Raw genomic sequence first — 12,413 nt, 5'->3', positions numbered from 1 at the left:
GAACTCGCGATCCTCCTGCCTCAGCCTCCCCAGCCGCTACGATTACAGCATGCACCACCACGCCCAGCCTTCTTTTTTCTTTAGCATAGCCAAATGCCACTATTACACCTACAACTGTAATGATTCTTTCATACTAATACCTAGTCGGCGTTCAATAACTCCTTGTTCATGGATTTGTTTTCATGACATGCAAACAAGACCCGCATGACGTAATCCCTCCATTTTTTTTTTTTTTTTTTTTTTTTGTGTGTGTGTGGTGTGCCCTTTATTTACTGAGAGAGAAACAGGTCATTTTTCTTGCGGAATCTCCTACTCTCTAAACTGGCACTTAGGTCCTGAGACTTGGTCTGACTCAAGCTCTGAGAAGCAGGAGAACAACCCCGGGCTGGGCGGGTGGAGCAGGTGCGGGGTTCTCTTACCTTCTCTTTGATGTTACGGTGGGTCTGAGTCGGGGGCTGCCTCCTCATCCACATTCCCCAATTGTCTCTCATTGATCTCCAGAGCCTCCCTCCTAACTGCTCTGGGGCTTGCCGAGGATGACTCTCTAACCCTCTGCTCCTGCATTTACTACCTGAAATTCATCAAAAAAGAACATTTCTTCCTCCTTTATTTACCCATGTTCAGAACGATGAGGTAGTGTCTTAGCACCCACCAAAAGGTGACCAATGACATTTTCTTAACAATTTGCTATATTTCATTCCATTGAAGTCATCGCTGTTTCTTATATAGTCCCCTCTGTGGCTAGTAAGGGCCTTTCAAGCTGATTTATGATCTTGACAGGACAGCTACCCTATTTCTACCACAGTGACGTATTCTAAGCTCCTCTTGCACATTTGCTATCTAAAATCTGGAATCAGCCATTCCCCAACGGAGCTTTTAATAAAAATATAGTTTTTAGGGAATGCAATCTGAGTGCTAAATATGTTCATTACTATTTAATAAAATCAATTTAATTTAATAATAAAATTTAATAGAAGCCAATTGGCCATTGCTTCCAGGCATTGTTGATGTACATAGGAGAAAACTCATAAATATTTTTAAGAGAAAAATGCATTATAAATTCATACTGACATTTTGAATTCACATTTTAGGTAATACAGATCTAACTTAATTTCTCTGATTTTCAAAATGCATGCCTTTTCATTTACACTGAAGAACTCTTGGATCCAAGTTTGCCTGGGATGCACAAAGCCCTAGTTTTAAACTCCAGCACAGAAAAAGAAAATCTTGGCTCCTAAGAGCATCAACATTATTACTATTATAATGTCTTTAAATAGCAGCATTATTATTATAATAATAGGATTTCTGAATAAAATCATATATTTCTTAGCAATTTTGAAAAATCCATTGGATATTTTCCACTAAGGGTGAATAGTTACATTGTGTCGGGTTTTGTTTTTTCCTGATTGAACAAATACTCAGGGAACAAGTGCCACGTGCCGAGTATTGACACAGGTCGCAGGTACGCCTGGGTCTCCCTCTTCTTTAACCCACTCCCGATACAAGCCAGCTCCAGGCCTTCTGTGCCTTAAAATCTATCAAGCGTCCTGGTCCTCAGAATTACTCAACATTTTCCAGATGTGGTTTCACCAGCAGAGATCAGACAAGACTGTCCCTGTCCCTGTGGGAATGCATCTGGCATATTCTTGACTCAGGGCCTTTGCATTTTCTGTTCCTCCCTGCTGGGTCTACACCCTCACTCCACTCCGACCTCTGCTCAGAGCTCTCTCCCCACAAACGCCATCTGTGAGGTTCCTCCTCCCACTCAGCATTCCTCATTCACTTACTCTGCTTTATTTTTCTCCATAGCATTTCAACCACCACATCCCACCATTATCTATTTGTTATCTTTCTTCCAGACTCTTCCACTAGAAAATAAGCTCTGCAAGGGTGGGCTGTATTTTAAACACTGTGTAGGCCGTTTTTCATCACTGTAACAAAATGGCTGAGATAATCTACTTTAAAAAGAACAAAGGTTTATTTTGGCTCACAGTTTGGGAGGTTCCAGTTTGGGGTCAGTTGGTCCAGCTGCTTTGGAGCCTGTGGCGCAGCAGCACATCGGGGGGGCAGCACAACTGCCCACCTTGTGGTGGTTAGGAAGCAAAGAGGGAAAGGAAGGGATTGGGGTCCCTGTATCCCCTTCAGGGTATTCCCTCAGTGACCTACCTCCCCTCCCCACCCCGACGAGGTCACAGCACCACAGATTGGGCCACGAACACATGGGACTTTGGGTAACATTCCAGATCCAAGCAATAACAAGCATCTGTAACAACTCAGTGAATTTGTGGAATGGTTGTTAATGATGCTTCAGTACAGTTCCTCAGGTGACCATGACCCCCTCCCCCAGACACCAAAATCTGCAGGGGCTCAAGTCACCCGTCTCAGTGGTGAAGTATTTGCATCCAACTGACATGCATCCTCCTGCATCCTACAGATCACCTCCAGATTGCTCGTTGTGCCCAGGACAGTTAGATGCTTTACAAGTAGTGGCCGGGCTGCATCTGAGGGCGTGGTGGCAGGGAACAAGTGCCCTGGGCAGTGCAGCCGCAGGGCTTATGGTTCCTATCCAAGGGGAGCTTTGAGCCCCCCATCGTCGCATGTCTGTGACTGCAGCCTAATACCTCAGCTTTTCCAAGGTCCGTGTGGAGCTCTCCTAAGATAATACTCCAGGGCATGTTTTTATTTTTATTTATTTATTTTTTTTAGTTGTAGATGGACAAATACCTTTATTTTATTTTTATGCGGTGCTGAGGATCGAACCCAAGGGCTCTCACATACTAGGCGAGTGCTCTACAGCTGAGCCACAGTCCCAGCCCGCTCTGGGTCAGTTTTAAACACAAATCTGGACACTCAGGATCTCCCTGAGTGTGGCCTGGAGTGGCGACACACTTTAATCCCAGAGGAGGACAGTGCATTTACCCCCTTGGAGGGCAGCTCGTGTCCACCTCTGTCCTTCCACCTTCTGGCGCTGGTTCTGTCTCCGACCTGCTGACCCCCCTCAGCTCCCTCCATAACACGATGAGAAGGGATCGTGAGAATCGCCGAGAGCCCCTCTCCCTTCCCATGCCTCATTCCGGCTGTTTGATCTCACCTATGTTCCTCTCCGAGCGTCAGCTTCCTTTTCTCTGACATGGGATAATAACTACTACTTTGCAGGATTAAGACTTTTTAGAATTTTTTTCAGTGCTGGGGATCAAACCCAGGGTCTTGCACACACTAGGCGAGTGCTCTACCCCTGAGCCACACCCTCAGCCCCTACTATGATTTTCTTTGCTGACAATAAAACACCAATAAATACTTTAAACACAATTATCCATCCAGATACAAATCTACCTCCTAGTAATCATCCAAATTCTGTACCTCCTCTGTGGTCTCTGGGGATCGTAAGGCTTATCCAGCTTGTTGTAGAAGTTCTGGGACATATTAGATGTTATTGTAATAACTATAGGCTTAAATAAGTTACTTGGCTAAATGTCTATTTATTTGGAGGATTAGAGGATGATTAGATTCATTTATTTATTCATCATTTATCCTTTCTCTAATTATTGTGCTTTTGGAGGAAGTTAACAAGGAAGAGAGCTAGACTCCTCTGAATGTACCTTGCTTTATAACTTTAATTTTGGAACCAAGTAAATGTGGTTATATAATGTTAAGACAAAATAGATCAAACATAGGAAAACAATTCCTGAAAATAGAAAACAAAATGAAGTGACTCAACTCGACCATATACCACACTGTGGCTTAGTCATACAGGATTATTTCAAGTGACTTTGTAACAGAGCTTAGTGTGGGAAAGTCGGTGCCTTCCCAGTTCCCTGGTGAATTGACTTTCACTACTATGATAACCTACCAGATCCTTCTGTGCTGTCCTGCCCAGTGGACTTGACAATACAGGTAAAGGGTTAAAACCATCAGTTGGGACCTTTCATTCATTCTAGGCACAATATACAGTAGAACCAGGCAGAGAGATTCCCTAAAGAGGAATCGGAACTTTGCTCAATATCGAGCTCCCTGAGCTGGGCGCGGTGGTGCACACCTGTCATCCCAGTGGCTCAAGAGGCTGAGACAGGAGGATGGAGAGTTCAAAGCCAGCCCCAGCAACTCAGCAAGGTCCTAAGCAATTCAGTGAGACCCTGTCTCTAAATAAAATACAAGAAAGAACTGGGGATTGTGGCTCAGTGGTGAGTGCTCCTGGGTTAGATCCCCAGTACCAAAACCACAAAATCGATACCTATATTTATCTAGATAGACAGATATAGATGTAGGCAAGTGCTCTACCCCTAAGCCACATCCCCAGCCCCTACTATGATCATCTTTGCTGACAATGAAACATCAATAAATATTTTTAACACAATTATTCATCTAGATACAAATCTACCTCCTGCTTGATCATCCAAATTCTGGACCTCCTCTGTGGTCTCTGAGCATCATAAGGCTCATTGCAGAAGTTCTGGAGCATATTGGATGTAATTATAGACTAAACAATGAATAAACCATCTATATGCATAGATATACAGAGAGACAGAGACAGACAGACAGACAGGGATAGAGTTCCCTGCTGCTGGAGATATGGGGCCAAGAGTGGGCAGCCCCCGAGGATGCCAAGCCCTTCCTACCCGAGGCTGGAACTCTGAGCTGAGTCCCGCTCAGGTCCTGACCCCTGTGGTGTCTCTGCCTCTTTGTGTCCACTCTCCCAGGTTAGCAGGTCTGGGAGGTGGCGCAACACGGGAGGCCGCGGGGAGGGGTGTGTGCACGACCCTGAGTGGGGACGTGAAGGGAAGGAGGCCGGAGGGTGCGGGAGGCTGGGAAGCAGAGGAGAGAGGTGACGCCCAGGAGCACCAGGAGACCAGGAGAGAGGGCGATGGGGACTGGAGAAAAACCAGGAAGAAACAACAAAGGACGAACATCAAAGGAGAGGTGACCTGAGAAGCCCAGGGCCCCTCTGCAGCACCTGGACAGTCTTGAGTCACAGCTCGACCGCGGCTTCCTGTTTTCTGCTTCTCTCTGTGAACCCTGGAGAGGTTTTCCGCCAGTTAATAAAGCAGAGTGCGAGGCTCCCTGTCGCGGCAGTGCCACCCTCTGACCCCAGCCACCCGCTGGCCTCAGGACCTTCCCAGAATCCAGCTCTGCCCACCCAGGCTCCAGACCTCCTGCCCACTTCTCCAGGGACCCAGCTGTCCCCAGGTTCTTGAGGACTCAGGACCGAAGCTGTGTCCCTTTGACCCGTAGCATCCAGGCCAAGCATTGACCTTACGAAACATAAATGTCCCTGAAACACATCCCCCCTCTTTCTGAGTGTCCTTCTTTCTCCTTCCAGTCCCCTGCCCCTCCCCCGATTATCAGAGGCCTCGTCCCGTCTTCTACATTCCTCCCAGAAACACGGTCTGCATCTGCAGTGCTCCAGGCCCCAGCGCTGTCACTGGGAACAAGACCCACCCTGTCCCCAGGAAGCTCACACTCTAGTGGGGAGACAGGCTCAGTGGACGCAGAGACAGGACTGGGCTCCGTGGTGCCAGGCGCTGTACAATGGGGAGCCTTCAACTGCCACGACAGAGACTCAAAATGGACTTTCTCTCTCACCTAATGGAGTAGAAGCTGCCCGGGGCTGTGGCTCCCAGCCCCCAGGCCCCCTCCATATTGTAGATCGTCCGTCCTTCAGCCACCAGCCAAGGACGTCTGCATCCCGGCCAGCGGGAAGAGGAAGAGGGCCCGGAGCCCTCCTCTCCTCGGAATCCACACCCCTCTTCCGCTCACACCCCTTTGTCCAAAAAGGGGTCACGTGGCCACACAAAAATACCAGGGAGAAGGGGAGGTGTCGCATTCACGCTGGGTGGTCACGGGTCCCTCGGTCCGGTGCTCAGTGGCTGTAGAAGTAGAGGAGATGGACGTGGAGACAATGGGCGCCTCTGAGGCAGCCTCGGGTGCTGTGCTGTCCTGGGAAGCCAAGGGGCAGGAGCAGTTCCGGTCTTTTCCAAAGCCACCAGGGACGGGGATTTAGACAAGGGCTCCCTGCCAGCTTCCACCTTCCATTCTGGCTCCTCCAACTCCCCCCACCTGACCCCCAGGTGTCGGCTGAAGATGGACAAAGGCAAGATAGACGGAAGAAGGTTCCAGAAAGAAAGGGAAAGGACCAAGAGGGAAGGTGGGTGGAAACCAAACCTCTGAAAGCTCACGGACTTTGGATGCTACTGAGTGCCACAGCAGGAGGAAGACCCAGGCGCTCCTGCAGGACGCACCCGAGGGGGTCAAAGGTGACCTCTACCAACGCCCTTTCTTGGGAAGGGAGGAGTGAGGTCTGGTGTGGGACGTGAGGGTGTAGAGACAGCCAGAGAGGCACAGAGGTGAGCCACTGGGGCCGAGAAGCAGGACGGTAGATCCTCCATCAGGCTGATCTCCGGGGTGAAGAACCAAGGAAAAGCAAGAGGTTCAAACTACGGGGCAGAAACAGAGTGGCTGCTTTACCCAGGACCAAGGTCACAGTGGCTCAGACAAATCAAAGCTGATTTCTGTGTCCTGTAAGCACCGAGACGGGGCTCCACAGAGCTGGAGGCCCAGACACCACTTGGCTTCTCAGCCGTCATCAACACGGGCTTCCTTCTCAGGGACCAGGAAGGCTGCTCCTGATCAAACCATCACGTCCACATCCCAGCCAGGGCCAAAGAGAAAAAGGGAAAGGGAGGCTTCCCTTCATCTTTGCTCACATCCCATGGGCTCAGTTCTTGTGGGCTGGACTTGGAAACTTGACCGTATCTTTACAGGAGACAGGAACAAAGTAATTTCGCTGGGACACCAAGTACCCACTTAAACTTAGGGGTCCTCTTACTAAAGGAAGAGGGAGCAGCCAGCAGTCAGAGCCGCCGAAGATTAGAACAAAGAGCAGAGGGACCGAAGCTGAGAGGAGGGAGGAGGGAATCGGATGAGTGTGACAGGACAGAATCAGGGAGCCCTGCTGGTCTCCTTCACTTCTCTACAAAGTGGGGCCCCAGTCCTTGCTCTCAGGGGCCAACAGAGGGAAGGCCTGCCAGCCTCTCTCCAAGCTGGCCCCGGGGTTCAGCCCTCCTGGGAGAGCAGCAGGCCCCCACCGCAGGCCTTGAGGTGGCCAAGGAAGAGCTGTGCCCAGGAGGCCAGCGCCTCCTTCCCAGCTCTGGGCTTAGCTGCCGTCTGCCTGGGACAAGCCAAGGCTTCTCAGATGCACCTCTGCAAAGTGCCCTGACAGTGCCCAGTCTGCCTGCTGGGAGAGCTGTGAAGTCACTTCACAAGGCTCTGAGGTTGGCCCGCACGGGGGCGGGCGGGGGGGGCATCGTCGGGGAGGCATGGCTGGTCAGCACTGAGGCTCAGGGGCAGGCAGGAAAGAGCCGGGGGAGCCTCCCAGAGCCCGGCCCTCTGAGGGCCTCTGGACTTGGCCTGCGCTGGGCCGGCAGAGTCCTCCGCTATCTGGGTGAGGCCAGAAGGGGGAGAGAGCCACCTGAACAAGCAGGGGTCCCACAGCCAGCTGCAGGGCACCTACAGGGGCAGCACACCCAGTGTCCATGGCTGCTGGGAGCCTCTGCTCTGTCTTGAGATCACTGTCTTGGAGCCTTGGCCTTGACCCCTGCACTTGGCCTTGTGAGCTCCCCTGGGATAGGACCTCTCCCTGACCCCTGGACACCACCCTGTGTTCCCAGCCTCAGCCCAGTAAACAGAGTTTGTCCCCCAGGCCTTGGGACCCACAGCCAGCATGCCCAGTGCTGCCCACGCATCACGTGCTCCATACTGCACCAAAACACACTGCAGACATAGCAAACACCACACACACACCCCACACAAACACACAAAGACCCACACACACAATGGCAGCATGTGACACCCACAGGCAGACACAACACACCTGCTCCCCACACTGCACATCACGCACAACTCCCAACAAGACCCTTCCCCCCAACACACACACACACACACACTCCTTTTCAACGGCTCTCTCGGTGCCCCCTGCACACTCCTCCCTTTAACCCTCTACAGCACAGCCTGAGTGATTTTTTCAAAAACACAAAGTAAACCACCACTCGCTCTCTGAACTGCTCTCACTCTTCCTGTGACTTTCCAGAACCTTCAGACTAAAGGTTGAGCTCCTGAGCAGAGCTCTCATGGCCCCTCAGTCCCCACCCAGCTGTCCCCACCCTCCTGTCCCCATGGGCCAGGCCCTTCCCCACCACACCCTGGGACCCCCAGGCTCTTGCTGCCCTCCCTAAGACCAGCAGTGCGGCAGACACAGTCCGTCCAGACCCTGCAGAGCTGGCCCTTCCACAGAGGGGTCCTGACCTCCCACGTGGGGTGGCTCCTCCGACCTCCACCTCGTGCACATAGGTAGTGGGATGACTTGCCTCTGCGTCTGTCCCTCTTCTGGGCAGGTGGCCCTCTGGGTCTCCACCTCTCCACAGCGCCCTCCTGGCTCTAGGAGGTGCTCAGCTGGTACGGGGTGGGTGGCCCTCACACCCTCATCCTCCCACACAGATCAAGGTGGAAAACCAGCATGACTACCAGGACATCACCAGCGTGGTGGCCATGGCCAAGACTTATGCCACCACCGAGGCCTTCATCGACTCCAAGTACGACATCCGCATCCAGAAAATCGGCTCCAACTACAAGGCTTACATGTGAGTCCCCGCAGGGCTGGGGGCTGGGAGGAGGGGCGGGGTGTCTGCTGCCATCTCCTCCGCCCAAGCGCGGTGACCTCCCTCCGCACACCACCACGGCTGGCCCTTTCTGCCTCCTTCCCTGCCCCTTCCTCTCTGGTCTGTGAGGCTGAGGGGCTCATAGTGTGTCATGGCGGACACCATGGTGGACCTCCAACAAGTAAGGGCTGCTCCCCTCCGAGAAAGAAGACGCTTGGTCTGTCTGGGGACTGCAGCTAGGCGGGTGAGCATGCTTGGCAGTCAAAACTGAAAGTCCGGGGACAAGTCAAGCAGGCCTTTGGATGCTTGGGTTAGGATTTTCTTCAGTTCTCTGCACATGATCCCATCTGTGTATACAAAAAGATAACTGGGGACCATGAGCTGCAGGAGGGCTTCTCTGGAACCCAGAAGACCAAAGGTGACATCAGGTTTCTCTGGCTGCAAGGAACAGAACCATGGCTGGCTATCTTAAGGGTTTTTTTTTGTTTTGTTTTGTTTTTTTAAGTGAATGTACTAGAAAACAATGGGTGATAAGAAACTTTAAAAAAAAATCTGAATTACCAAGTTTAGAAATGTTAAGATCCAGAGCGGCTCCGACGATCTGAGAGCCAGAGATACTAGGCAGCTCCCATGGCGTTGTGGCTGGTGAGGAACCTGTCCTAATCGTTGGTTTTCAGTGCTTATCTCAAGATCATGGTTGCCGCAGTCTCTGGCTGGGCACAAATCACAAGCCACCACATAGCTTGTAGATTCAAACAGCAATTCTTTATTCCCGAACTCACACGGGCCTTCTACAAACACGCTCTGGGGAAATCCACGTTCTCTGCCCAAATCCACACCTCCACTGGGCTTCTGTCTCCCAAATATACTGTCTGACCCTAAGAACTCAAGAGGAACTCAGGCAGCAGGATACACCCTATTCTAAACGGGGAACACCCTAATCTCGTATTATGCTAAACCGGGAACACCCTAAACACGGATCCGCCCTGGTCCTTGAGCAAGGTCACCTTACATGCAATGTCGCTGCAAAATGTCCTATTTCCACGAGTCCTTCCACTAAAGAAACATGGGGGTACGCTGGCAAGGAAATTGTCATACCTACTTGGCTGATGGCTCCCAGCACATGGTTCCATGGGCCAGGAGATCCAGCCAGCTTCGGCCATGCCCTTATTGGTTAGAGAAAGGCAGACGACCCCTAGGGGGCGTCCCAGAGGGGAGGTGTGCCATGCGCTCAGGGCCATTCCCCAGTGGGAATGGAGGTCCCTTATCTAAAGGAAAAAGAAGGACTGAGAGACAGGAGGACTCAGCCCACCTGCCCCCCTGACGTGGCTCAGCAGTGCTGGACCCCCCAGGGCTGAGGCCGTAAGAGCTCTGGAGTAGCCAGATCTCGTTCTTTGGAGAGGACTCAGCTGTTGCGCCACTTCTGTCTTCACTTTGGAATGTTCCACTTTCAATGATGAGACCCAGAGAGCCAGACCACCAAGGGTTTCCGGAGCTCGGACTGCGTGGCTCCGTAGGAGAGCCTCAACGGTTGTCCCAGAAGTTGGAAAGTTTTTCTGTCCACATGCTTCCATACAGGATAGCAAGTGCCCAAGGTCAGGTCAGCAAGTCACAGTCCCCGGGCCAAATCCAGCTGCCTCCTGTTTCTATAAAGACAGTCTGGCTGCTCTCGGCCATGCAGGTCTGCCCCTGGATTGCCGAGAGTTGATTCTGCAACACCTGGATCGCCTGGGCCAGGGGTCAGCAGACCTGTGTGAAGGGCCAGGTGGCGATGTCAGATGTCTGAGGACCCTGCAGTCTCTGTTGTCACCCCTGCACTCTGCCATTGCCTGGGGCACTGGGGGAGATGATGGCAGACAGTCCCAGGAAAGGGATGGCGCCCCTGCTCCAGGAACCCTTCTCCTGCCTTGTCAGTCACCCTCTTCCAACCCCAGGGAGAGCCAGAATTGCCACTGCTCTCAGATGTCCTCAGGGTGACAAAATCCCCTCCCTGCCCCTCTGAGTCACGCCACATGCCGCAAGGCCACCCGGCGTCCCTGGGGCCCCCACCGTCCCTCATGATATCATTTCCTCCTGTCGGCATTGTTGGAGCTGGCACTTGACGTTGACGACACCTTGTCCCAGTTTCTTTTCTTGAGGATGACCTCATTGCCCCATTCTTCATCTGAGCCTCGCTGGCCTGACAGCTCCGACTTGGCACATGCTGTGGCGCTTCCTGGACTCTGGGCTGTTCACATCCAAGGAAGGCGGCTCGCGCCAGAGCTCAGGGAGGAAGGTCCTCCCTGCCCTGACCATTCAGCCTCCTCGATGGCCCACATCCTGCCCTGCACCCGGGGCAGGCTGTGGTGGCAGGCCACTGAGGTGTCACAGCTTTTAGATTCTCCCGTCAGATATGGCAAAGAAAGGGGAGTGTGACTCCTCACCCACACGAACGTGTATGTCCATGATCATTTCTCTACACAGCCATCCTATGGGCATTAAGCTCAAAACAGTCTCACCGACGTCTGTGACTTTTATCCGGCCTGATGTGGTTCCTCTTGGCCTTTCCTTGACTGCTTATCTCCCACTCCACAGAGGAGATCCTGGCTCCCCCATCAGCCATCCACTGACTTGTCTATGTGCCCAGTTCCCATTGCCGTGGAGACGACTTTACCCACCGTAGCACACAGCCAGGGGTCCCCACTGGGTCCCAAGTCACTCAGCGCCTCTTCCTCCACCTGCTCCAATGGGGTTGTACCACAGCCCTCTGCTGTGCTCCAGTTGTTTCTGTCCCCCAAGAGTCACGCGTGGAGTCCCAACCCCCAAGGTGATGTCCTGAGGGAGGTGGAGGGGCCCTGGCGGGGGATCGGAGCAGGAGGGCAGAGCTCTCAAGAACGGGATCCCTCTAATGCTCTTCTAAAGGGGGCTCAGAAAGACCCCTGCCTCCTCCAGCCTGGGAACCAGACAGTGGGTCCTCACAGCACCCCGAGTGGGCTGGCACCTGGACCTTGGCTTCTGGCCTCCAGTTCAGGGAGACACGGATCTCTGTTCTCTCCACAGCCCGAGTGGACTAAGCCAACTTGTTGTATAGGTGGATGCTCTCTCACAGTCTCCATCCATCCTAATCCCAGGGACAGTGTCCCGTTCGGCCCAAGAACAAGACCCCCTTCCCTCCCTCTGTGATGGGCCCCCGGGGCTCCACCATGGAAGGCCAAGGTCAAGGTCAAGAAGACAGGGTTAAGAACAAGTTGAGATCAAGTCAAGGTTAAGAACACAGTTTGGTGGCTTCTGCCACACAGTGAGAAAAAAGGAGAAGAATGCCCATCCCCTGAGATTTGGAGAGGCTGAGATGGGCCAGGACTTCTAAAGCCCTGGGATCGTGGCTCAGATACAGAAAGCATTCCTCAGACATCAGCTATCACTAGCACGCTCCTCTTGGAAGGAACGCCATCTGGCTAGTTTTCAGTCCTTAGGTTGCCTGCCTGTCCTGGTCCACTTACTAAAAATGATAGCAGCTCCCATTATGCTCGGAGGCCTACGGGAACGTGGCCTTTCACACACACACAAGTCCCTACAAGGCTGGGACTCCAAGTACTCCCATTTTACCACTGAGGATATAAAGACTCCGAGATGCTGCCCAGGGTTACATTGCTAGAAAACCCTGGAACCAAGATGCAGACTCACGTCCGCGTAACTCCCATCAGTTCTCACCTTCTCTCACCACCTTGACTTCCCCAGAGCCCTTAACTCTGTGTCCATTGCTAACCCCACCGTGACTAGCCC

General features: G+C 52.5%; 1 protein-coding gene across 2 annotated transcripts in view; it reads left to right on the top strand.

The window, feature by feature from the left end:
- Positions 1–12,413, top strand: part of Syn3 (synapsin III) — a 374,313-nt gene that overhangs the window by 343,322 nt on the left and 18,578 nt on the right. For both annotated transcript variants that reach the window (XM_076853264.2, XM_076853263.2), the window contains one exon: positions 8,491–8,633. In XM_076853264.2, the coding sequence (XP_076709379.1) occupies positions 8,491–8,633 (143 nt within the window). The remainder of the gene's footprint in view (positions 1–8,490; positions 8,634–12,413) is intronic.

This window comes from Callospermophilus lateralis, chromosome 4 (genome assembly GCF_048772815.1).
Source record: "Callospermophilus lateralis isolate mCalLat2 chromosome 4, mCalLat2.hap1, whole genome shotgun sequence".
In the NCBI taxonomy this organism is placed as follows: Eukaryota; Metazoa; Chordata; class Mammalia; order Rodentia; family Sciuridae; genus Callospermophilus; species Callospermophilus lateralis.
The sequence above is the reverse complement of the archived record's forward strand: the minus strand, read 5'-3'. Positions and strand labels throughout refer to the sequence as shown.